The sequence below is a fragment of the Metarhizium robertsii genome (genome assembly GCF_000187425.2).
Source record: "Metarhizium robertsii ARSEF 23 chromosome Unknown MAA_Scf_6, whole genome shotgun sequence".
Classification (NCBI taxonomy): domain Eukaryota; kingdom Fungi; phylum Ascomycota; class Sordariomycetes; order Hypocreales; family Clavicipitaceae; genus Metarhizium; species Metarhizium robertsii.
In genome coordinates, this window is record NW_011942204.1 from 1,456,107 (window position 1) to 1,477,637 (window position 21,531).

A 21,531-nucleotide genomic window follows, 5' to 3' on the forward strand; every position below is an offset into this window, starting at 1 on the left:
AAAAATGGTTTTAAGATGTAGCTGACAGTGTATTAGCACCTGCTGTTGCAACCACGTACTGTTGTTCTCGCGGGATATTGTCGGGCACAGGCGGGATTGTTGAGAGCTCTCAGGATCCGTAATGGTGCACGGAGTAACATATAGTATATTCTCCTAGAGCGGGATTCGATAGAGTGCGCTGGGTATTTGGAAGCACGACAGCACCAGCTATATTGCAGATAGGAAGTGAGGATAGAGAATAGAGAAAGACAATGGGGAGACAAATGAATAAGCGGGAGGATTATCTGGGGTTTGACAATAGAAAAGAGAGACATACGGCAACATACAACCGGTAGAAAACATGGCTTCTGCCCCTACGCAACCAACGCAACACGCAAACAGCACAACCACACACACGCACCCCTGGCGCCATCAGCACTCGGGGTTCCATGACATTGCAGGGCTGCCGGGCCGCCTTGCGCGTTGGTAGGCTGCGGGAGAAGGGTGCAGATAGGTGACAAAGAATGAGGCTGCCACACTGCCAACTGGGCTTCCATTGTATGACACGCGAGGTGTACGGAGTAGTCGTGTCGTCAATTCGTTGGGGTGTGGACAGGTTGCCTCCTCTAGGCATCCTGAACATGGGCCTCGGGAGAACATGTACAGGGCTCGACGGGGCGAAGACGGACTGCATCATCGTCAATTGGACAGAGCCATGACGGGCCTGGTGCCCGGGAGAAGCCCATATTTGATTCCCCCGGTCGCCCACGTTCATCTAACCTGGGGGCTCTATTGGCGGTGTTGATCGAATCTCCTGTAGAAGATATTAGTGTGATATCTAGTCGCATCGAGAAGAAATAGCGTTGTGGTCCCCTGAACGGTTCTGACCCACAGCTCTTATGCCCCCATCTGGTGGCTCACCAACTCTCTTATCGCATCAATTTTGATGACCGAAGGTTGCGGGGCATTGTTCCAGGTCGGTCAATAGATGTGGGATTGGAGATTTCCAGCCGTGGGGGATATGCGCGGCATCCCTGCTTGACTCGACTCCGGTGAGGGGTTTTTTTTTTTTAAAAAAAATAGTAGATACTAGTACCCATTCTAGCTCGATTAGCTAGGCATCCTGTTGCCGGATCAGCGGTACTAAGAAGATTGAAGTTTTAGGGTCATGAATCAATCCTCCCAGCACTGAAGAAGGATGCGCCAGTTGACAGGTGGCGAATAGGGAGGCGGAAGATGCCTGGTCTGGTAGAACAGACAAAAGCGTCTGTGCATTGGTACTGTACTCCGTACAACACATCTATATGTGCGTGTGGGGGATGCAAGCCTGGTGCTCAGTCGGTCGTTCTTGCCAACTTGAGGACAAACTTGATACTAAAGCAGCATTTGACAGTTTTCCATCCAACCGTTAGCGTTGAGGGCGGGCCCTCAACAATGCTGCCTCCTTGGATCATTGATGCCGAATTTCACATAGTGGCTGGGAGCACACAATAAGGAAGACATGTTCCCAATCTCTGTCTGGGCCAGTCTGACGGAGGTATGTACGTCTATGACGTAGCCCCTTCGATGTCGGGGAGCCTTCGAGATATAACATTGGAGTCAGCCTGACAAGCCGCCTTGTACTCCAGAGTCCCGAGACCTAGAGCCCGAGTACACAAATACCTGGATGCGCGGCCATTCTATCTGCATATGTCTTTCCTCCGTCCTGGTACAACATTAAAGGCAAGCGCCAGGCTTCAAATGTTGGTACAGGTTGCGCCCATTGACGCTAGCTCCTTCAGCTGTCTACTAGCACCTGACCTGGCAGACCACTTCGCCGTGTCTCAATATGCAGGTCTTTCCTTACAATCCGGAAGTCCTTTCCGGGACGGCACAAAAACGCAACACAAGACATCCCCCTTGGACCTGGATGCAATGGCAAGTGGCCATGTGGACGGCTGTGTGGCCTTTCCCAAAGTGGTCGGCAGCCATTGAAATATGGGCACATGTGCAGACCCTCTGGTCAAGTGTTTCAACATTTGAATGGGATCAAGCGAAGTTGACTGTTGGTGGTGGGGCGGCTGTGCGGTGTTGTGTGTACGGAGCCATCCCTCAAATGTTCACGTCCAGTCCGCTTATTCAGTTTGCTATTCGTACCTCAAGCCAGTGCTATTTGTAAGACCGAGTTTGCACCTAGTCGATGGTGAACAATGAGGCCAGCTTGCCCCCCTGCCAGTGCCTGTCATGACCACCCAGAAGTCCTCTTCTCGTAGCGCCGCTTTTCGTCACTTCTTTATTTTTCACGTAAACTGGAAATGAGGTCATAGTTATTCCAAGTATAGTGCAGAGTCGCCGATTGGCAGCTGACATGCTTCACTGTCAGCACGCTCGCTACTCCCTCTACTCCCTACACTTCAGCCAATATACTATGTACGTTCCAGGACGAGCGACCAGCCTCGGCTATGATTTCATCCGTCTTTTCATATGACACCCCCTTGCTGCTAGCTTCTACAATTTGAGATGCCACAAAACAGCCACGCCACTTCGCCGGTTCATCGCTCGCCTCACTCGATGTTACCATGCGAGCCGCGGACCAGACAATTGCATCGCATTCAAACAAGATAACAATTCACTCAATAACGCCACAGGAGTGCATATTTATGCCCGAGGACTGGGACTCGGTGTATGTTGCTGCTTCTTATTTTCTGCTGCCATCTATTTTCGTCAATATGTGTTGCCACAGTTAGTTCGTCTCAATATAGCAACTGCAACCATAAATAAAATTCCAGCATGACTCACCTGTTGCTCGATCATCTTTCGACCAATTAGAATTGTCTCCTCCATGCTTCGCTGACGCTGCCAAAAGCTGTGTAACAGGTGAGCAAGTGTGTGAGGGATGCACAATACACGTCAGTCATGGTACAACTCACATTTCTTCAGGACTCCCATGGCCTCGGATTGAAGCCTGACGAGCCTCTTCCTCTAGGGCCTGTCTCGTAATTTTCTCTCCGCCCTCAACACCTGGTATGGATGCCTTCTCAGCGGCAGGTTGACCAAGATTCTCCGCGAGCAGTTTCTTCTTCATCAAGTATCGCTCCTTTCGTACTTGTTGGATGCCAGGGCTTTCAACCTTGTTCATGACAAAGCGAACCGCCAGCTGAGTCAGAAGGTAAAAGTGCTCCGCCAAAAGGATGCTGAGCAACCCTCCCCACGCAGTTATCTGAGACGCGGCTCCTCGCTTTTGGTCCTGCGAGCCACTGCAAAGAAACACGATGGCGGCGCTGGTTATGCTTCCTAGCCAAGCCAGGAACCCAATGGCATTGAGCCAAGGACCAATGGAGTCGGATCTCCAAGGAATTGGCCGCTTGCAGCTAATCGCAATCTTCACTCCATCGGAACGGAGCTCGACCCAATTGTTCACCAGGAAGCAACAGGCTGCTAATGGCCAAGCAACAGAGAAAAGCGACAAATAACCTAGTGAAAAGTAAGAGGGTTTATTCGTGTCACTATTTGGCCGGTGCATGACACTTACCAAATTGCATAACCATCTCCCGGTAGTCGTCTGTAACATCGTATACTTCAAGTTCACATTCGTCGCGGATCCTCCTCAAAAATTCAGCCTCTTCAGGGTGATCTTGTGCTTGCAATAGTCCATTTGATTTGAATTCCTTGGCCTTTGCAAAGGCTTTATGTTTTACATACGGAACAATGACCTCGGTTGCGAAATTGACGACCTGAGCTGTAACAGTGCAGTAGAACATCTGGCTACTGATGCGCCCGGGATCAATGCGAAACTGTTGTGTAGGAAGAGGCTTGTCACTAAAGGTAAGCGTTTGAGCGGTGCGTCGCCAAAAGTCCAGGAATGGTAGCAAGATGTTGCCAAAAGGGATATAAACAAAGCCAGTAAAGATAAGGGCCATGTATGAGGTCATGAAATTGAGTACAAACTGCTTTTGGATGAGAGCAGCTTTGTGAGCTGCAATTTCTGTTAGCCATCAGTCCACAAAGCAAAGGTCATACTGTTTGAGGCCGTACCATCAACGGTATCATAGTTTTCCTTCTCTGTCAAGGCATTGGCGGCGCTCATGAGAACAGCAGAGAAGGTAGGTGTGAATATGACCAATATCATAGTGGGCAAGAATCCCTGAATGAAAAATCATTGTTAGTTTTGTGATAGGAATAGGGGCTCCCATGTACTCACCAAATACTGCTTGCCTGGGCCGTCATAGACCTGGTTGATAAAGATCTCTAGTGAGTTCGCAATGACAACAAGGCTACCCAGAACCAGGACGCAGGCAATGGCGAAAGGAATTTGGAGCAGCTGCGTCTTGAGCCGTTTCATATACGGATAGACTTTGACAGGCTCGCCGGTTACGGCATCCTCGGCCTCATACTCCCATTCGAATTGTGTGCGAGGTAGTTGGAGTGCAGATACGCCTCGCACGCCCCAGCGTACTGCCAGGTCAACTTCCTTCTTTTTCCAGTACTCCAGGAAGACAACCGTCCAAAGACCACAGCCAAGCCCGTAGACGAAAGAAAATTGACCTAGCAGCACCCAGGCCCCCAGGCCCAAAGCGGCGGGAAAAGCCAAGAATCTAAAGTAACATCCTAAAAACGCAAAGTAAAACGCGACACTCTCTCCAAACTTGCAGCGAATATCTTCAAGGTCGCTGTCATCCAACAAGTACTTCTTGCTCCATTTCTGAATCCATGCCTTATTGAAGGGCTGGTCATGAATAGGGAAAACGTCGACTACATATTTCCATTTGGAGCTTGCCTGACTGATTCCGGCACCACCTTCATTTTCAGGTCTTGCAATGAGCTGGTAGACCAATCGTAGCCGCTCGGCTTCCATTACTGGCTCATCCTCCAAGGCCTTGGTAATATCCGAGTTGGGACCCGATGTGCGCACCCCTTGAAGCCAGTCGTGCAATCGACCACGGTAAACTTGTTGTCCTAAAAGCTCTGTGGAGGCCATTTTGACGAATACAAGCAACGAGCCAGGATCCCCATTACGTACTTCAGCAGCCAGGCCTACCTTGGTCAGAGATTTGATGAGCTGCACAAATCCTGCCTCTGCTTCGTCGCCCTCTTGACGTATGTGAGTATATAGGCGGAGAGAATATCACCATGATGAGAAGGTTCAATTGGGCGTACCTTCAGGCGGAATCTTGTAATGAAGTACATAGTCCACCCTTGAAGAAAGGTTAGCTGCAGGGTGTGGTGTCAATTTACGGCTCTTGGACGGACCCGAAATTATGTGAATCCTTCCCGTCCCCCTGTTTCCCGTACAAATCTCTTAAACTGGCCATGGTATGAGGTAAGAGTAGAAGATGGTTGGTGACTCTGAGAGCCAAGCTCTCGGGTTGTGGAACGGGGATGTGGCAATCGATTCTTAGGTAGCAAAGGACATCGATTTGGCGGAAAGTACGAAGCTCAATCTGGCTAGCGATTAGGCAGCCGCGAGATTTCGACGGGATATATGCCTGGGCGACGAAGGAGGCGAGTTTTTACAAGTTAGAAAATGCGCGCGACGTCAGGGAGCGCAGAGAGGTTTAAACTCGTCCAGCCGCGGGAAGCTCCAACATTGGATCAGGGAAAGTAACGAAGCTCCAAGGTGGCCCGTGCTTTCGGATTGCCGACCCACCTCGCTGCGCCAACGGTACTCTTCAGCTGGGCAGGGACTTGTCACTGTTCTTCCTGCAAATATTTCAAGACTGACATGTAAAGTTGGAACTCAGGCTCGGGGCTTGCCCTCCAGAAGCAGGGGCATAAATTAAATTAATTCGAGATGAATGTGAATAGTGTTTGAATATTCCAGATGGGCTGCGCAGTATGGGCGAGGTTCTTGTCGTACGTACCCAGGTACCTAGAGGTAGTAGTCCCTCCGCTGACCGAAGTACGTACAGAGACAGTGACGTCGTCTTTTGGCGGCTGGAGAGCACGTTGATCATTGATCGGGCCTGGCATAATTGCTGCACAAGTTACTCCGTACTGCACAAAAGTCTGAAAAGGCGTCAAGCCACAGGTGCACATTCCGGCCAGTCAATTGCATGTGGCTCCCTTTCCTCCAACATCCAGTCAAGCTCCAGCTTTAAGTTACTTCAGACTCAAAGTCTTTGCGCGCCGTTCAGGCCCGTTGGCACTCGACGTTTAGTTCCTCATTTCATCGTGACGACCGAATTGGCCATCCCGACGCCTAGATGGTGGCCGCTCGCCAAAGCTGCGCCTCCTGCCGTCGCCATCCATTGTCGTCTTCATCATGGGCCTCTTGGTCTGGCTCGGCCTCCGTCGCAGCAACCAGTGGGAGGGCTTGACCGTCCTGGACCACCTCATCGACTCGCCTCTTACCTTCTTCACCATCAACTTCTATCATCTTGTGTTATTTCTGAGAGGCACGCCTTTTCGCCCACCGCGGCACCAGCCATCAATACGCGTGGTGTGCATCTCGGACACGCACGACCAAGTAGTGGACGTGCCACCCGGTGATATTCTCGTCCATGCTGGCGATCTCACCAATGCGGGCACCGCCGCCGATATACAGAAACAGCTGGACTGGCTGAAGACCCTTCCCCATCCAGTCAAAATTGTCATCGCCGGTAATCACGACAGCTATTTCGACATCAGGAGCCGGTGTGATGATGACCGGAGGCGAGGTGCTAGGTTAAATCTCGACGGCCTCATCTACCTTCAAGGAGAGATTTCTGTTCATAAAATCAGAGGCAGGGAGATTTCTATATTTGGCGCCCCAGACATTCCCGAGTGTGGCCCCAAGAGCTTTGCGTAAGTCGTCCATCTATGACATGTGAGACGGGGAGCCCAACAACGGTATCCCTGTTGGTCAAGTCGTAAATCCCCCCCGCCGAGCTAACAGTGATGATTAGGTTTCAGTATTCACCCACACGGCCTCCTTGGCTAAGCAAAGTACCTCCCCAGACAGACATTTTAGTCACCCACAGCCCACCGGTAAGCTCGCAGGAGCTCATCAATGCGCAAGACGAAGCATGCTGACATCAAGGCTCGTAGAAACACCATCTAGATCTAGATCTCGGCTGTCCCCACCTATTAAGAGAAGTATGGCGTGTGAAGCCCAGACTACACGTCTTTGGACATTGCCACTGCGCCTACGGCAAAGAGTCTGTCTACTTTGACGATGTGCAATTTGCTTATGAGCGCCTCCTCTCACGGCCGAGACGCGGCTTCTTCTGGGATTTCATTCCCAATCAATCGTGGGTCGACATGTTTGAAATTATATATCACGGCATTCACAGCGTCCTGTGGAAATGGCTCATGAGCGGCCCCGGAAGCAACCAAGGCAGTCTGATGGTCAACGCCGCTCAAATGTACAAAAATTCCGGCAAGGCTGTGAGCCGAGCCGTTGTTGTAGATATCTAGACAGGGACGCATCCGCTTGGGAGGAGCGCACGTCACGTCCAACTTGCACGAGGGCGGAGGGGGCACAAAAGTTTAAATAATGGACGCAGGAATATCATGTAAATTGCATAGATTATTAGCGAGGTCCGGGAATATCAATAATCAGAGCGTGGCACACAATCCCCGTTGCCTAGTTGCCATTTCATACGTTGTTTAATTTCTTCAATCTTTATATTGATACTCTATAGACTTGTGAAGAAATGACGTACGGCCGTCCTCGTATCTCATTACGTATCAATGCAAATGAATAACTCAACTGATCGCTGTCAAGCCAATAAACAATGTCGCAGTTCGCATCTCCGTGTCGTCAGTAATTGCAACGCAAAGCAAAGCAAAGCAAAGCAGGCGGCTAGTGCGCCAAAACCTCCCATATGTAAACATCAAAACATTAAACATTGCTCTTCGATCTTGACTCTTTTTTTCTTCTTTTTTCGTTCAAATTTGCTTACATCACAACAGCATAGCCACGACCAACGTTATCAATCCCAGCATAACGCCCGGCTTCTCACTCCACGTTTTCCCAGTGCCGGCAGTGACCACTGCGGGTTTGGGAGTCTTGGCTCCATGCGAGGCCTCGGCCGGGGGAAGAGTCTCGAATCCCGAAGGCCGCACCCTGTAAGGATGTGTGATTTGTGCTGGAGGCGGCGTCGCAGGTGATGGGGGAGCATGCTGACTCTCTCCCGGGGATCCAACTGGTGCGGGCGAATCGTCCCCTGAAGACTCTGGGCCTTCAGCCTTGGTGTTCTGGGCTGGTGGAGGTGCCGGTTGAGTATGCTTTGGGTCCTGAGCAGGCACGGGAGCCTCGATGTCTGACGGCGCAGACTGATGAGGGTTGTTGGTAGCTTGGGCTGGTGGTGGTGCAGGTTGACTGTTCTTCAAGCCTTCAACGGGTACGGGAATCTCGATGTCTGATGGCACTGGCCGGCGAGCGTTGGTAGCCTGGGCCGGCGGTGCGGGTTGACTTTGCTTGGAGCCCTCGGCAGGCACAGGAACCTCGACGTCTGATGGCACAGCATGAGGAGGGTTGGGTTTCTCGGCAGATGGCGGCGAAGAAGGACGAGGAGTACAAGTCGGGCGAGTCTCTCCTTCGGTACACCCGCAGTCTTCAACCACCACCTCCATCTGGTCAACTGTCTTCGTAACCGTTTTGCCACCGACGGGAGAACCATCAGGACGCTTGTCCGTAACAAATTCGACGTTGGAGGGGGCAGCAGTCTCGAGAACACGGTCAACAGTCTTGTCACCCGCATAAGAACTACCCGGTTGTCTGTCAGGGGCGAACCCACCCTTCTCCGGGTCAGAATTCTCCCCGGTAGGAAGAGTCTCTCCACGGTCCTTGTCCCCGACAGGCTTGTTCTCTGATGGGACAGAGGTACCCTGTGTAGAAACAACGGTCTCATCAGCCACGGGCGGCCCGCTAGGGCTCTTGTCCGCAACCACATCTGCCTTTGACGCGCCAGCCGTCGCCTGTACCGGAATAACAGTTATCGTCTTGACTCGCATTGTTGTAGAATACGCAGTAAACGTATGCGTGATATTGTTTCCGGCCATGGACGGTGGAGGCGGAGGCGGCGTTTCGTCCTTTACGACTCCATACACGGTAAGAAGAATGGCCTTTTCCATGCGTGAAAGAGGGCTTCTCTTGGAGGGCACATGGAACCTCGTCGCCAGGGTGGAATTCTTCCCAGCCCCCCCAGTCGTCGAGTTTCTGAATCGCTGACCAGTAGCAGTCGACTTGCTCGCCGCGACGCCAGTTGATGAAGCAATGTTCTCGAACCGGTCGTTTGCAGGGTTGGAAGTGGTATTGGCAAGTTTTTCAGGGCTCTTTGCAAGTCCACCGCAGTATTGGACGTCGTTACCCGGGCAAGGGTGATCACAGACATCACCGTTCTTTGTGTTAGCCGCGCGGGTATCGGCATCGATTGAATCTGCGCAGAAGCATTGTGTGTCGTATACACCCGAGAACATTGAATCGCGACAGAGCTGTACGCATAGATCGATAGTCATGTCTTTGCTATCTTTGACTTTGCGGAAGCTTTTGAAGTCGTCGCTTGAGCCGTAGCAGCCTAGATATGCAAAGTCGCCCAGCTGTACGGGGTTCTTGGGCGCTGGAACCTCGCTGGGTATAGAGACAGGCGAGGACGCAGCCTGGGGCCTGGCGGCCTGGCTTGTATTTGTGATGGTGCCGCTGGGGACAGAGACGAGTGAAGAGATGGTGTGTCGGGGAACGGCGGTTGCATTCGTAGGAATGCTACGTCGAGTAGATCTCAACGAGGACGTTGCGTACAGGTGGGCGTCGGTTGTATTCGCAGAACGGCTGCTGTGAGACGACCACAACGATGACGTTGTATTAAGTCTGTAAACTGGTGTTATGCTGGTGGCTGCCTCTTCAGTAGTAGACACGTGGGATGAAGTCGCATTCACTCTGTAAACCGGTGCTGTAGTGCCGGCCGTAGCCTCCTCAGAGGTAGGCTCATGTGATGAAGTCGTATTCGCTCTGTAAATGAGCGTTGTACCAGCGGTAGCCTTCTCAGGGGTAGACTCATACGATGAAGTCGCATTCACTCTGTAAACAGGAGTTGTGTCTGCCGCAACCGCCCCAGGAACAGATTGATACGACGAAGCAGCACCCACGCCCAAAACAGAGGTCGTGTTCCGGCCCTCTACGACAGTGCGTGTAGTGCGATGCGGGCGTCTAATCGTGATAGTGGTGGTGATGGACGTCGTCCTTGTCACCCGGGTCAGGGGCTCCGTGGCAGACGCGCTCGGAGAACTCGATGAAGTCTGCACATCGGTCTTCTGGTAGGCCTCAATATACCTGACATCCCAGTACGCGTTCGCGAAAGCCTTCGGGTTATTGGCAACGTACTCGTTGCACGTGGCCGCATACTTGCCACAGCCGTCGGATTTCCCCCAAATCGCGTTGCCCCAATCGCCGCAAAAGTTCTAAGAAGCCAAGTCAGTCCAGCTGTAATTTGAGCCACTCAAGCCCCCTCCCCCCGGCGCATCAATTTCAAACTCACAATGTTTATCACCAGACTCATGTCCTTGAAGAAGTTGTCGACGTTACAGTCGCCGCCACCAAAAACCGCATCCGGCACCCCCCAACCCTTCGTATCAGGCGTCTTGTTTGTGATATCCTTGGGGATCCCACTTCTCGCAAAGTGCCAGATCTTGATGAACTCATTATCCCACTCCATGGCGTATACACCCCCGTTGGCGGCGTTGAAACCGTCCCCGTACGCAGAGGCGTCGCCCGCCGGCGAGGAATATCCACACCCGACATTATTATTTCCAACGTTGCAGTCAGTTTCGCGCTGGGCGCCCGAGAATTTGCCCCCGAGGCTCTTGCTTATGGTGCAGCCGGGTCCTGTGTGAGCGGACATGAGGTTGTTGTGCTGGTCGTTTGCACCTTCGATTATGTCAACCTCACCGCTTGTAGGCCAGTTGGGACCGTACGACCAGACTTTATTTTTTGCGCAGTTAGTTATTGGTCGTCTCTCGAGAGGGCAACGAATCTAGACTTACATGCTGGCCAGACGCCGCACTGCGAGGGAGGCATGTGTAAAAAGTCGGCAATAAAAAGGCCATGGTTAAACGCCTCCTTGCTCTCGAGCCGGATACTCGGTCGTCCTGCGGTCAGGGGGTACGTATTCGTGCTGTCGACGCCTAGTCTCACGACTCCCGTTTTTTCGTCAACAGAATACAGGCCCAGAGCCTCGGCATTCTGACGGCTCTGATAGGAAACATATCCGTGAGTGGGATCGGCGCCGTGGAACCAGTTGAATCCCGAGAGGAGGGACTCCCCGGCGTAGGAAGTGGCTAGGGCGTAGGAAGCCATGACAGCCAGGTGTAGTCAGTCACGGCTCTGTCCCAGCGGTTTCAAAATTGCTTGCTCGCTGTTCTTGAATCTGGTTCAAGTTTTCCAAAATGGTAACAAAAGGGCGTTGTGAAGGCATGAAGAATCTAGAAGGCGGGGATGGCTCAGACAGGTCACTTATATACATTGTAGATTCTGCATTGTATAATTTAGGAGGCGGGGGATTTTGCGAAGATTGTGTTTCGCCCAGATCATAATGAAGGCAATATAAGCCAGCCATTGTGGCTCGCCTTTCTTCAACTTGGGTACTCTAAACCACGAGGTTGGCAGGAGGAACTGCATTCCAAAGGCATCCAGGGACCGAATGAGTTGCCGGACTTCATTAAGAGAGGTCCCTTGAGTCGTCCAAGAGAAGGCCCCTGACTGTCTTATATATGGACGCCACAATAGCCTTTGTCTCTGCTATTCTCGGCAACGGTGCATTCCACAACCCCGGCGATGAGCTGCTTGACGCCGAAGTCAAGAGTCCACAGCCCGGGATGCCCCTGGTGGCAGGGCCACAACCTCACTCATCCAGGCGTGTGAGAATTAATCCCCGGATAGACCATGGCCATGTTCCGCCACCCTCTGTCTCTCGCTAAGCCCCTGGTCAGGTCATCTCGTTGACATCCAAGACATGTTGCGAAGCAAGTCGCATTCCAGAAACTCGAAATGGATCCACGCCATTGGTCAGGGAACTAGTTCCACATGCCGTTGCAGGGCTGCGAACAATGGCTTTTGACCAAATCCGGAAATCCCGACTTTCCAAGTTGCTGTCTCACAAATGCTTTGCCGGCTTTTTAATTATTTGTCGCCAACGTACTCCGTAGTAGTACTCGGTAATAGAGCGCGCATCTCCATTGCTCCCGCCTTCTATTTGACTGCATCTTGTGCTCATCATCATCATGCTTCTAAGTTTACATTACCCCATACCTGCGCCACAGACATTTTGCTCTCCGTCTTCCATGTCCGCTGAAGACGCCCTCGATAAGGTTTATTATTATATCATGATCCTTCGCAAGCCTTCAGTTCCGCCAAGGACGCGTTTGCCAGTAACCGCACACCTACCAATGCCGCTCTCCCACTTCCCTTTATGCTTCTCCATAAAACTCTCCTGCTTGTCGTGCGTCCCCTCGAGCCATTTGTGAATGCACGTGTAACAGTACACGACACCTGTTTGGCAGGCTGTCGGAGTGACTATGTCGTCTTGGCAGATTGGGCAATGGGAGGTATCCTTTGGAGTTGGCACCACATAGATGGGCAGCATAGAGGGCGTGGCAATCGGTGCGTCCTCGGCGGACATGATTTTATCATGGCCATTCTCCTCAGTCTTCTCAGCCTTGTCCTCTTGACCCTCAGACGACTTGGACTTCTTTGCGACCCCGTTTACAATGGGCGGCGGGAGGTCAATGTTCTCGGTTGCCTTGCGAGACAACTGCTTGGCAAAATCTGATTGGTACCACCATTCCAAGAATTTAAGTGCGAAGATGCTCATGGGCAAAAGTAGTGATAGGCTCGACATCACCTTTGAACCCAGCTCGCTTGGTGAGAAGATCGACCGTGATCCTGGTCGATTGCCAGGTTTAGGTTGGGAGAGCGCGTCGATAGCCTGGTAATCGGCACCGGTCATTCGGCGGAGTCGCGTTCCAATCAGCCACATGAGGGGGTTGTGATATTTGGTCCTGTCAAATAGGTAACCAAGATTGAAAACCAATATGGCAAAGTAGTAAGCGGCATTTACGCTCGGGTATATATTCATCAAGAACCATCGGTAATAATGCAGGATCCTGTCTTTGACGGTGGGGTTGTCCGGCATTCGAGTATAGGCCGATCCAAGCAGCGCTCTAGGCGCATTTATTTCGTAGCTTTCGTCCAGCTTACGCTTCAAATACGGCACACCAACAAGCACGGCCAGGTTCTTCCAAACGTCGCTGGTGGATAACTTCAGCGTCTCACGGACCAGGTTCGGAGCCGATATGCTCGCCCGCGGTATCTCACCCCGCAGGGCCTTTTCCCGCTTAAGCCCATAGAAGTTTTCGGTAAAGGATCCGCCTCGGGTACGCAAGTAGTGTCGCTCAACGGCGAGCATGCACAAGGCGTAGAGCTCGTCAAAGGAGTTGAGTATCCGCAGTAGGTAGCGGGGATGTCTCTGCGTCGCGACTGTGAGGAGATATCGTAATGTCGGCGGCAGCAAGCCATTGAGTTGCTGCTCGGAGAGAACTTCGAATAGCGACGGCTTGTTGTCGTCAAAAGTACCCCGAAGGGCTGTGACGAACTCCATCTAGGTTGCCCGCGGCCGTCTCCGACGCGACTTTGGCCGGATCCGGGACAGGCTTTCTATGCCCTACGCTCGAGAACGGCGGTTGTAATCGATGGCACAGAACCGTCTCGAGCTTCAGAGGTGTCGTTGATGAGATACGACGCGAAGCGTGCAGGTGTCGCGAGCGTCTGGGAAAGGGAGAAGCAGGTTGGGAGCTCCTCTGAAGCGATCACAAGCAGCCGTTTGGTGTGGGTCCAAGCCAGTCAATTGGCGGCGACGGAATTGGCCAGGATGCGCCGCTTCGTCGGGACCCGCCATGTGAAGGAGCCTCGGTAAAGTCGCGCTTACCCCAAGTTCTTTGCCCGGCTCGACTGCGGCCACGCCGTCAAGGTAGCCGGCAGACGGCACGCGGGGTTCGGGGTCAAGCAGCGCGGGGCTCGGCTCTTCTTTAGTGAGAGCTTGACCGCTGGAGTTCAAATGTTGTCAACAGGTTCCAGTAAATGCTCCTCAGCCCAGGCACCGTGCCCAGGCGCCTGGCGGCTACCTCGCAGGTCTTGCTACTCAAACCATGCTCAATGTTGCGCTAGCATAACTATTTGGCACTCCTCTCTTTTTTTTTTCGCCATTTCTCCGACAAGACTCATTCCCCGTCAATATTCCTCGATTCTACGCCATTGGAATTTTCCCCCGTGTTAATTCTTTAGTAGACTTCATTTCTATTCTGAAATCGGGACACTCCTGTACCTCGTACCTCGTATGCTTGGCTATTTCTTGACCAGCAGCATCCAAACCGCCCCAGCCTTCCTCTTTCACTCTCACAGTAACCACCACCACCATGGTTGATAAAAAGTACGAGGATCTCTACGACGACCCCTTGGAGCGAGCCAAGGCATGGCTCACCAAAGACGACGATGACCACTGGAAGGCCGGAGTAAGCACTCAGCCCGCTCGCAGACCAAGCTCCCGTTCTTGATAACCATCGCTAACAACCGGCCCCAAAGGAATGGATGTCCAAACTCCTCCCCCATCTGGCCGTCTCGGCCGCAAATCCCGATGCCCCAGCACCCTCCGTCACATTTACATTCACCTGCCTCGAGGACCACTGCAACCGCCTGGGCAACCTCCACGGCGGCGCGGCCGCCACCCTCTTCGACCTGTGCACCACCATCCCCCTGGTTCTCATCAGCAAGCCCGGGTTCTGGCAGTTCCTCGGCGTCACGCGCAACTTGAACGTGACGTATTTCAGGCCCGTGCCCAAGGGCGAAGAGGTCATCATTGAGTGCGAGGCGCTGCAGGTGGGTAAGAGGCTGGCAACCTTGAAGGGCGTCATGAAGCGGAAGCGGGACGGTGCCATTGTGAGCATTGCCGAGCACTTGAAGGCAAACATTGATCCCGAGCCAAAGGTCTGAGTAGAGCTGGCCTTGGAGTATAGATAGGCATTGGATTTGTGCATAGACTGCTAGAGACCACTTTACAACGACACGCATATGTTGCCAGCATTAATAGGTAATGTTCATTCCTCGAATGGCCACACACCCTGCCATGAAACAGACAGACATAGATGTAGACACTTCATATGTCCACATCACCATCACCTAACATACATGCTTCATTCAAATCATCGTCTGATCCATGCAATCCCGCTTGCTGTAGCTTACACGGTACCGCCGCCGTTCAGAATAATACAGTTTCTCATCAAACGAGCCCCTTCATGTAGTAAATCCCATCTCGTATTGTCAAATGAGTCCCGTAAGACCACCAGCAACGCCGTATTATTGTTGATACCCTGCATGGCTTGGAGCTCATCTGGATGTGTAATGCCTGCATACCTTAGCAAATAGTGCCTCATTTGTCGCTGGTTCTCCTCTGGGGTATTGTGCCTCGCAACATCTCCACAAGGTCCTTCTAATGCATAGCCGTAGCACCATGCCACGAGAGCAGCGAAGTAAAGTACCCACGGCCTATTCATGAGCACATCATAGCGTGTTTCGTAGAAGCCCTCAGGCCAAGGGCTAGCTGCATTCATAAACGCCGCTTCATCTGGTAGCAAGACGGAACTTAGAAACTTCAACGCGTAGAACGTAGCATGACGGGCCTTGGCAGATGGTGCCCATTGCTCCTTCACTCGTTTCTGAGCGCTACTAAATTCCTGGGCGCCAACAGTTCTTCCAAGGAGCCTTTTAGCACGGGCAAACATTTGGCAGTCAACGATATCCGCATGCATCGCCATGTGGGCTAAATGATGTAGTACCGTACGGCTGCCAAACACGATATTTGCCTCGTTTCTGGTGCTTCCTCGGCCGTAAGGGTCGCTAGAGGGCTCGCTGTCCTGAAGCTCTTTATCAAAGTCACTCTTCCAAGAGTTGTATGCTTTGGTCAACGATGCACGCCACCTATCGCGATCCTCCAGCGCCTGAATCACTCCGCCGCCGAGGACGTTAACCTGAAGATCTCGCTGTTGCATATGATACGTGACGCTCATAAGACCAGCCATGAGAGCGGTTCTACCAAATGACGTTGTCTTTACTTCCTGATGGCTCAAAGTGCGTTTGAGACCCTCGAGAAACGATATTGGCTGTATGCCTCTAGCATTGAGGCTTGCTTCGGCCCTTCCTACCTCGGAACCGCTCCTGGCTCTCCACAAAGACTCATCATAAGGCAATGGAAGTCTCATCTCGTGTGTTACCATTACGGCCGAGTGACCAAACATGGCGGCATGAGTAGAATCAATGATGAAGGCGGCGAAAGCCACTCGTCTGGTAGCTTCATTGGTTACCCAATGGTTCCACCATTCCTCCGGCGTTTGACCGACACCTAGCCCTTTTTTCGAATCATTTAGCGTTTCTCGTGAGTTTGGAGGCGAGTCCATGGGGGACTTTCCAATGAGTGATCGTCCACGACGCATGAGGGTAATCATGGTGGCATGATGAATGTGGGCTCGTTCATGCAACTCCCTCGTTGAAAACATCTTCTCGTACAGCTCTAGCAAAATAAGTGTCTGGAAAACCCAGAGCTTTGCCGGCGGTCGGAAGTTTTCATTCATGAAGATCTCCCATCTTAAATGTCTAGCGATAAAGTTTGAAAGTTTAGCGCCTGCTGTCAAAACCTGTTGACCATAGGTTCTATCCAGGCATGCAGCACCGATAGTCATCATTGCTAGGAGCAGAAGATTGGGAGTTGTGTCGGAAGAGAAAGTTGGTCTGTGCAAAATCGGTAGTTGATCGCTGAAGTGGTACCAGTAGGAGCCAAGATATGCCTGCATCATCCTGCAACTCAGCATATGGTCGTCTTGTTCGCGGTCGCCCTCCAGGATGTTGTCCCGACTTCGTTCTGCGGGAGGGACATCGTGTTCATGGAAACGATCTTTGATGAAGTCAAAAATCTCTTGACTTCTCTCGTCTGATATATTGGTCTCGGGGGAATTCTCGTCAAGCAAATTGGTCACCGACATGATATGCTGGGAAGCACTTGGGAAAGGTCCAATCTGCGACATGCCATTAACAGTGAATGGTGCACAGTATTGCGTGTCCTGTAATTCTCCATACCTTCAAAACAAGTCAGCAGGGCAACACATTATTATCTTGTTAGCTTTTGGCTCACTTTGAGATAGGACCTTGAAGTCCATTTCCAGGAGATGAGCCCTGGGAGGGAAGCGAGTTGAATAAATAAGCCATGAAGTCCTCTGGCATGGCTACATAAGGCGTCTTGCTCAGACCCCCATCGCCCCCAAAAACCGGCCCAACACTAAGCGTTGTCATTTGATCTAGGTCAAAGATATCCGCAGGGTGATGGGACGCATCATGATATTGTGTCGATTCTCTTCCATCGCATTCTTGACCAGAGGCATGCGAGGTTGGGTCCCTATTGCTCGACGGATATTGTGTATGTGACATGTCTAGGTGTAATGATTGGGGTTGTGATGTGAATGTCGAGGGTTGAGAGGGCATGGCCTGCTGCATTTGCCCATGACAGTATTGCTTCGCGCCGGGGCCTGGAGGTGACGTCAATTTGTTGTTATAGGGTGGCAGAGTTTCTTGGTTAGTATTTTGACCCAAGCCTGATAGGTGAGCGTCGGCTCTTTGATATGGGCCGTGGCTTGCGGATGTCATATCTGTAGAATAATTGTACCTTATACCAGATGATGCTGTGATACTAACTGGAGTATAAGGACTCTGAGCCTGGGCTTCCGGAGAGACAAATTGAGTCTGCGTATGGTGGTGGCCGCCAATGATAGTAGCCGAAGGGGTTTCGGGAAAAGGCGGTGTCAATTCAGAATTTACTGCTTGTGGTATTTGATCGCTGAAGTTTTCATTTTGACCTGGTTGGAAACCCTTAGCGGCATGGCGATCCATGTGCCGTTTCAACAAATCAGCTCGAACAAAGGTACGCGAACAGCCTGGGTATTCACAGTGAAATGATTGTGTGGAGTTGTGGTTTAACTGGTGTCGATATCTATATTAGAGTCAGAAAGTTCCTACAATGCAGGATTAAGTCAGGACGATGCTTACAAATGCTCAGCTCGTGAGTAGCTCTTCCCACAACCCTCAACGAAGCATTCGAATCGTTTAATCAGTCCCTTCCTACTGCGTCGTTTCTTTCGTGGGGCTCCTTCAGGCGCCGACGTCTCTTTATTTACACTACCTGATAGACCAGCAGTACTATCAGTTAACCCTCGATATTGTGGTTGGTGAGGCGGTATATTCGAGCTAAAGACTTTAACTGGGGATTGCTGATAGCCGTCAAAACTAGAACCTATTGTGTTGGAGCTCGCTGGAGAGATCGGGAAAGCCGAATCTGTGTTGCGTATATTCTGCGAAGGCATCATGGGGAGCATTGCGCTGTTGAGTCAAGACTGGTAGTTTGGCGCGGCGAATATTGTCGAGGGTGAGAAGACTGCGTAGCACGAGAGCTGCCGACTGGTCGGACGCTATCAACTCGCCACAACAGAAAGATACCGATAGGCGCCTACTACGGTTCTGAATTCCCAATTTAACAAATGCCGCGGGTGAGCATTTGTCACCTCGGCCAGCGGCAAACTGCTCGGACCAAGACCATCAACACTAACAGAGAGCACTGCAGTGGAACTCTGATATATGGTCACTGCCGGCGGTGTCGGATGCTAGGCTCAGAAGTCACACATGGTTGCTCAAAGCGCCGTTCTGCGTGAACATGGGCGAAGAGTGCTTTGATTGTGGCGTCTGCTGGGCTATATACGGCCTAGATGCTCCAAAGTTAGCAAAATGCTGGACAATGGTTCGCTTCGTTATTTGTCGTTTATGTCAAGCCAAGACACGGGATGAAGACAAAAACGAGGTAGCAATCAATCACACTGCTGGCTGAAGGGAAGTGCATAACATGCACGAGGTCTGTTGCAAAGGTCCATGAGCCGGGTATAGTTTCAGATCCTCCCCCCTACCAACCAGCCATGGCTGTCCCTCTGGTTCCCTGTCTCTACATCTGATATCGCACCCGAATTAATGTGCTTGGTGTACCGGAGGAGGCATGATGAGTTTCGCGGTCGTGCGCTTTTTAGGTTTGAAATTGAGGGAATGGTGTAGGCTCGAGACAAAATCTAAGACAGGACAGGCTGTGGTGGGGAGGAGGCACAGAGCAGCCAGAGACCTTCACGTTGAAGGACTTACCACAAGTAGAGCGGCTTCCAAGAAGTCGCAAGCCAGGCCACGGGTATCTAGTGGTAGAAATTAGGCAAAGAAAGTGATGTCTTGGCAAATCTCGACGATGGGAGGGCCTTGATGAAATAGAATGCGGACTGCATCCATGCAAAGGTACTCCGAACTCGTACCGTTGTTTGATGATAGGAAGGTGAGCAACCAGGGTTACGGGCGGAGGATGAGATTGCCAGGAGAAGGACATGTCGCCGCTGGCCAGGCTCAGGCAACTCACTGTGGGGATGGGGACCAAGAATAACGGCTCTTGACGACCGGGTATCCGTAGTCTCTTCATTGATCCACTTCCGCAGTCTACTTTGTGCTTGAGTAGTATGTATGAATTTGATTGCGGCTTGGATGGAATGGCAGTCGATAGTCTGCGTATATCGGCAGCCATGGACTTGGTCGTCTTGAAGGAGCAAGAAAGTGGCTGGTGGCTTTCGCTTCGGACGGGGCAGAGGCTCTGCAATGACGGATGGGACTGGACCTGACAGGTTGATGGGGATATCGATGGCGGCGTCGGTGCATGAGCAAGGTGGCAGCTACCGGGACCAAAAAGTCAATCGTCACACGTTACCCTGGCGTCGTTGAAGGCGTCAGATTAATCGATGAATCAGATCTAAACCAGGTGGGTTTCGTGCATATGCAAGACTCAGGTATGTCCCCTAAGATGCAGCCCAAGGGCTGCCACATTACGTGCTTGTAGCAGCACAAGTACCTAAGGTAGCTTCGTGCGGCATCACCCATTGTGCAAATGTGCACAAGCGCTTTCCTTCTAGTTGGTTGCTTGGTATTAAGTTGGTACTACTAGTACCTACATAACTCGTACCACGCCGTTGAACGTTGTCACCGCCAGCTTGTGCCACGATGGGTACCCACCTCAGTGGGTTTCCAGATTCCCCAAAATCGTCCCTTACAGTTAGCATCAGACCTTCACTCTCTTTAACAGAATTTCTTCTTCAAAGAGCCCGTTCTTTTGGCAAGTCCCCAAGTACCGTACCTCAAACGCCGGCCAATTTTAACAACGCCGGCCAGCCTGCTGTCCGTCCTCAAGCTCCAGCGTGAGCTCTCGGTTGCGCCGACGCACATAAGAGGCTTAGCGCGAGTGATATCATTCACGCGACCAATCGTTTCTGGCACCTTGACTCTTTGTTTGCTGGCGACTGTCCGCCCCGCTTACGTGCGGCCTACACCAAGTCACCCGAGAAATCTTGCGATGTCGCACACATTTCCGCTCCTGCCTCGACCGTCATTTCTCCTCTACCTTCCACCACCACCACCGCCTTGATATCCGTCCTCCAGCTCTGCCGATATTTCCACCCACTATCCTGTACATATTTCCTGAATTGCCTCGCACACTTCTTCACAATGCCACCTCCAAAATCATCACGGACTGCGGCCGACGATCACAAGACGGACAACACTGGTGGTCCCAAAGAGAAGGGGAGCGGACCAACTTCAGCCAAGATGCGTCGCGGGGCCAGCCAGTCCAGTGCATCACAACTGCGAGAAGCACATGCAGCGAATACCCCTACTTCGGCACCTTTGCAAAGTGCTTCGGAAACACAGGCACCAACGGTAAGCTGCCTTTCGAAGCTTGCGACTCCCCGACTTGCCTCTTAGACACGGGCAATGGCCCCTCGGCGCGCGACACGCCCTTTTCCACGTCCTATGCTGACTTGCGTGTGTGCTGTACAGATCAATTGGTCTTCTTTCGAACGCGATGCTCTCCACACCTACCGTCGCGAACATCAACTAAACACGCCGGCTTCGTTCGCCAGCAAGTACCACCAATTGTTGCTCTCGCGATCGGGCAGCATCGGCCTCTACTCCCCAACCATGACTCGGAAGCAACAAACGCGACGGCAGAGCAAAGACAACTTGGCAAAAGCTGTGAGAAAGCACTTTAACGGCCTTGGCATCCAAGAAAACGACGTGGTAGTCGACTTCATATACAAAATTCGAAACGAAAAGATGGCCAGGGCGGGGGGTCCGAATAGACAACCTGGTATCATCTCAGAACATTGACGATTATAAATCGATTCTTCCATTTGAGCGTTGGTTGCTTCATAGTATGGCGTTTTGGGCGCAAGGGACGATGTTGAGCTAGAAGACTGGCCGTATTGCTGGCCACATAAGTGTCTGGAGCCGACTGCCATTGTATAAATAGGCTCCGGCAGGGCTCATGATGATTTACATATAGTAAGAGGCTGATGCCATGGTTACATCGTTGCATTTTGCGCTGATTGCGTGTTGTATTTGTCCTCTGTTGGGGCAAGCGACATCATATATACCCTTTTAACATGCAAGTTCCTCTGGCCATGTTTGCACTTATAAGGAATCGATAAAGG

General features: G+C 51.8%; 7 protein-coding genes across 7 annotated transcripts; 3 read left to right on the forward strand and 4 right to left on the reverse strand.

Annotated features, from left to right (window-relative positions):
- Nucleotides 1–2,616: 2,616 nt before the first annotated feature.
- Nucleotides 2,617–4,936, reverse strand: MAA_06401 (Anoctamin/TMEM 16; the record flags this gene model as incomplete). Its single annotated transcript, XM_007824399.1, has 6 exons — nucleotides 2,617–2,673; nucleotides 2,758–2,824; nucleotides 2,889–3,432; nucleotides 3,491–3,934; nucleotides 3,994–4,102; nucleotides 4,160–4,936. 6 exons carry the CDS (start codon nucleotides 4,934–4,936, stop codon nucleotides 2,617–2,619), a joined length of 1,998 nt encoding a protein of 665 aa, XP_007822590.1.
- Nucleotides 4,937–6,220: 1,284 nt separating this feature from the next.
- MAA_06400 (Metallophosphoesterase domain protein) lies at nucleotides 6,221–7,353 on the forward strand (the record flags this gene model as incomplete). The annotated part of the gene is made up of 3 exons (XM_007824398.2): nucleotides 6,221–6,741; nucleotides 6,843–6,924; nucleotides 6,985–7,353. 3 exons carry the CDS (start codon nucleotides 6,221–6,223, stop codon nucleotides 7,351–7,353), a joined length of 972 nt encoding a protein of 323 aa, XP_007822589.2.
- Nucleotides 7,354–7,842: 489 nt separating this feature from the next.
- Nucleotides 7,843–11,233, reverse strand: MAA_06399 (Carbohydrate-binding WSC; the record flags this gene model as incomplete). The annotated part of the gene is made up of 3 exons (XM_007824397.1): nucleotides 7,843–10,338; nucleotides 10,416–10,858; nucleotides 10,921–11,233. The coding sequence occupies 3 exons, from the start codon at nucleotides 11,231–11,233 to the stop codon at nucleotides 7,843–7,845; spliced, it is 3,252 nt and encodes a 1,083-aa protein (XP_007822588.1).
- A 1,018-nt stretch (nucleotides 11,234–12,251) lies between these two features.
- MAA_06398 (Pex) lies at nucleotides 12,252–13,532 on the reverse strand (the record flags this gene model as incomplete). Its single annotated transcript, XM_007824396.1, has 1 exon — nucleotides 12,252–13,532. One exon carries the CDS (start codon nucleotides 13,530–13,532, stop codon nucleotides 12,252–12,254), a length of 1,281 nt encoding a protein of 426 aa, XP_007822587.1.
- An 814-nt stretch (nucleotides 13,533–14,346) lies between these two features.
- On the forward strand, nucleotides 14,347–14,920 carry MAA_06397 (thioesterase superfamily protein; the record flags this gene model as incomplete). The annotated part of the gene is made up of 2 exons (XM_007824395.1): nucleotides 14,347–14,442; nucleotides 14,513–14,920. 2 exons carry the CDS (start codon nucleotides 14,347–14,349, stop codon nucleotides 14,918–14,920), a joined length of 504 nt encoding a protein of 167 aa, XP_007822586.1.
- Nucleotides 14,921–15,165: 245 nt separating this feature from the next.
- Nucleotides 15,166–18,333, reverse strand: MAA_06396 (c2h2 finger domain containing protein; the record flags this gene model as incomplete). The annotated part of the gene is made up of 3 exons (XM_007824394.1): nucleotides 15,166–17,056; nucleotides 17,112–17,963; nucleotides 18,020–18,333. The coding sequence occupies 3 exons, from the start codon at nucleotides 18,331–18,333 to the stop codon at nucleotides 15,166–15,168; spliced, it is 3,057 nt and encodes a 1,018-aa protein (XP_007822585.1).
- A 2,215-nt stretch (nucleotides 18,334–20,548) lies between these two features.
- On the forward strand, nucleotides 20,549–21,208 carry MAA_06395 (uncharacterized protein; the record flags this gene model as incomplete). Its single annotated transcript, XM_007824393.1, has 2 exons — nucleotides 20,549–20,758; nucleotides 20,879–21,208. The coding sequence occupies 2 exons, from the start codon at nucleotides 20,549–20,551 to the stop codon at nucleotides 21,206–21,208; spliced, it is 540 nt and encodes a 179-aa protein (XP_007822584.1).
- Between the last annotated feature and the right edge of the window lie 323 nt (nucleotides 21,209–21,531).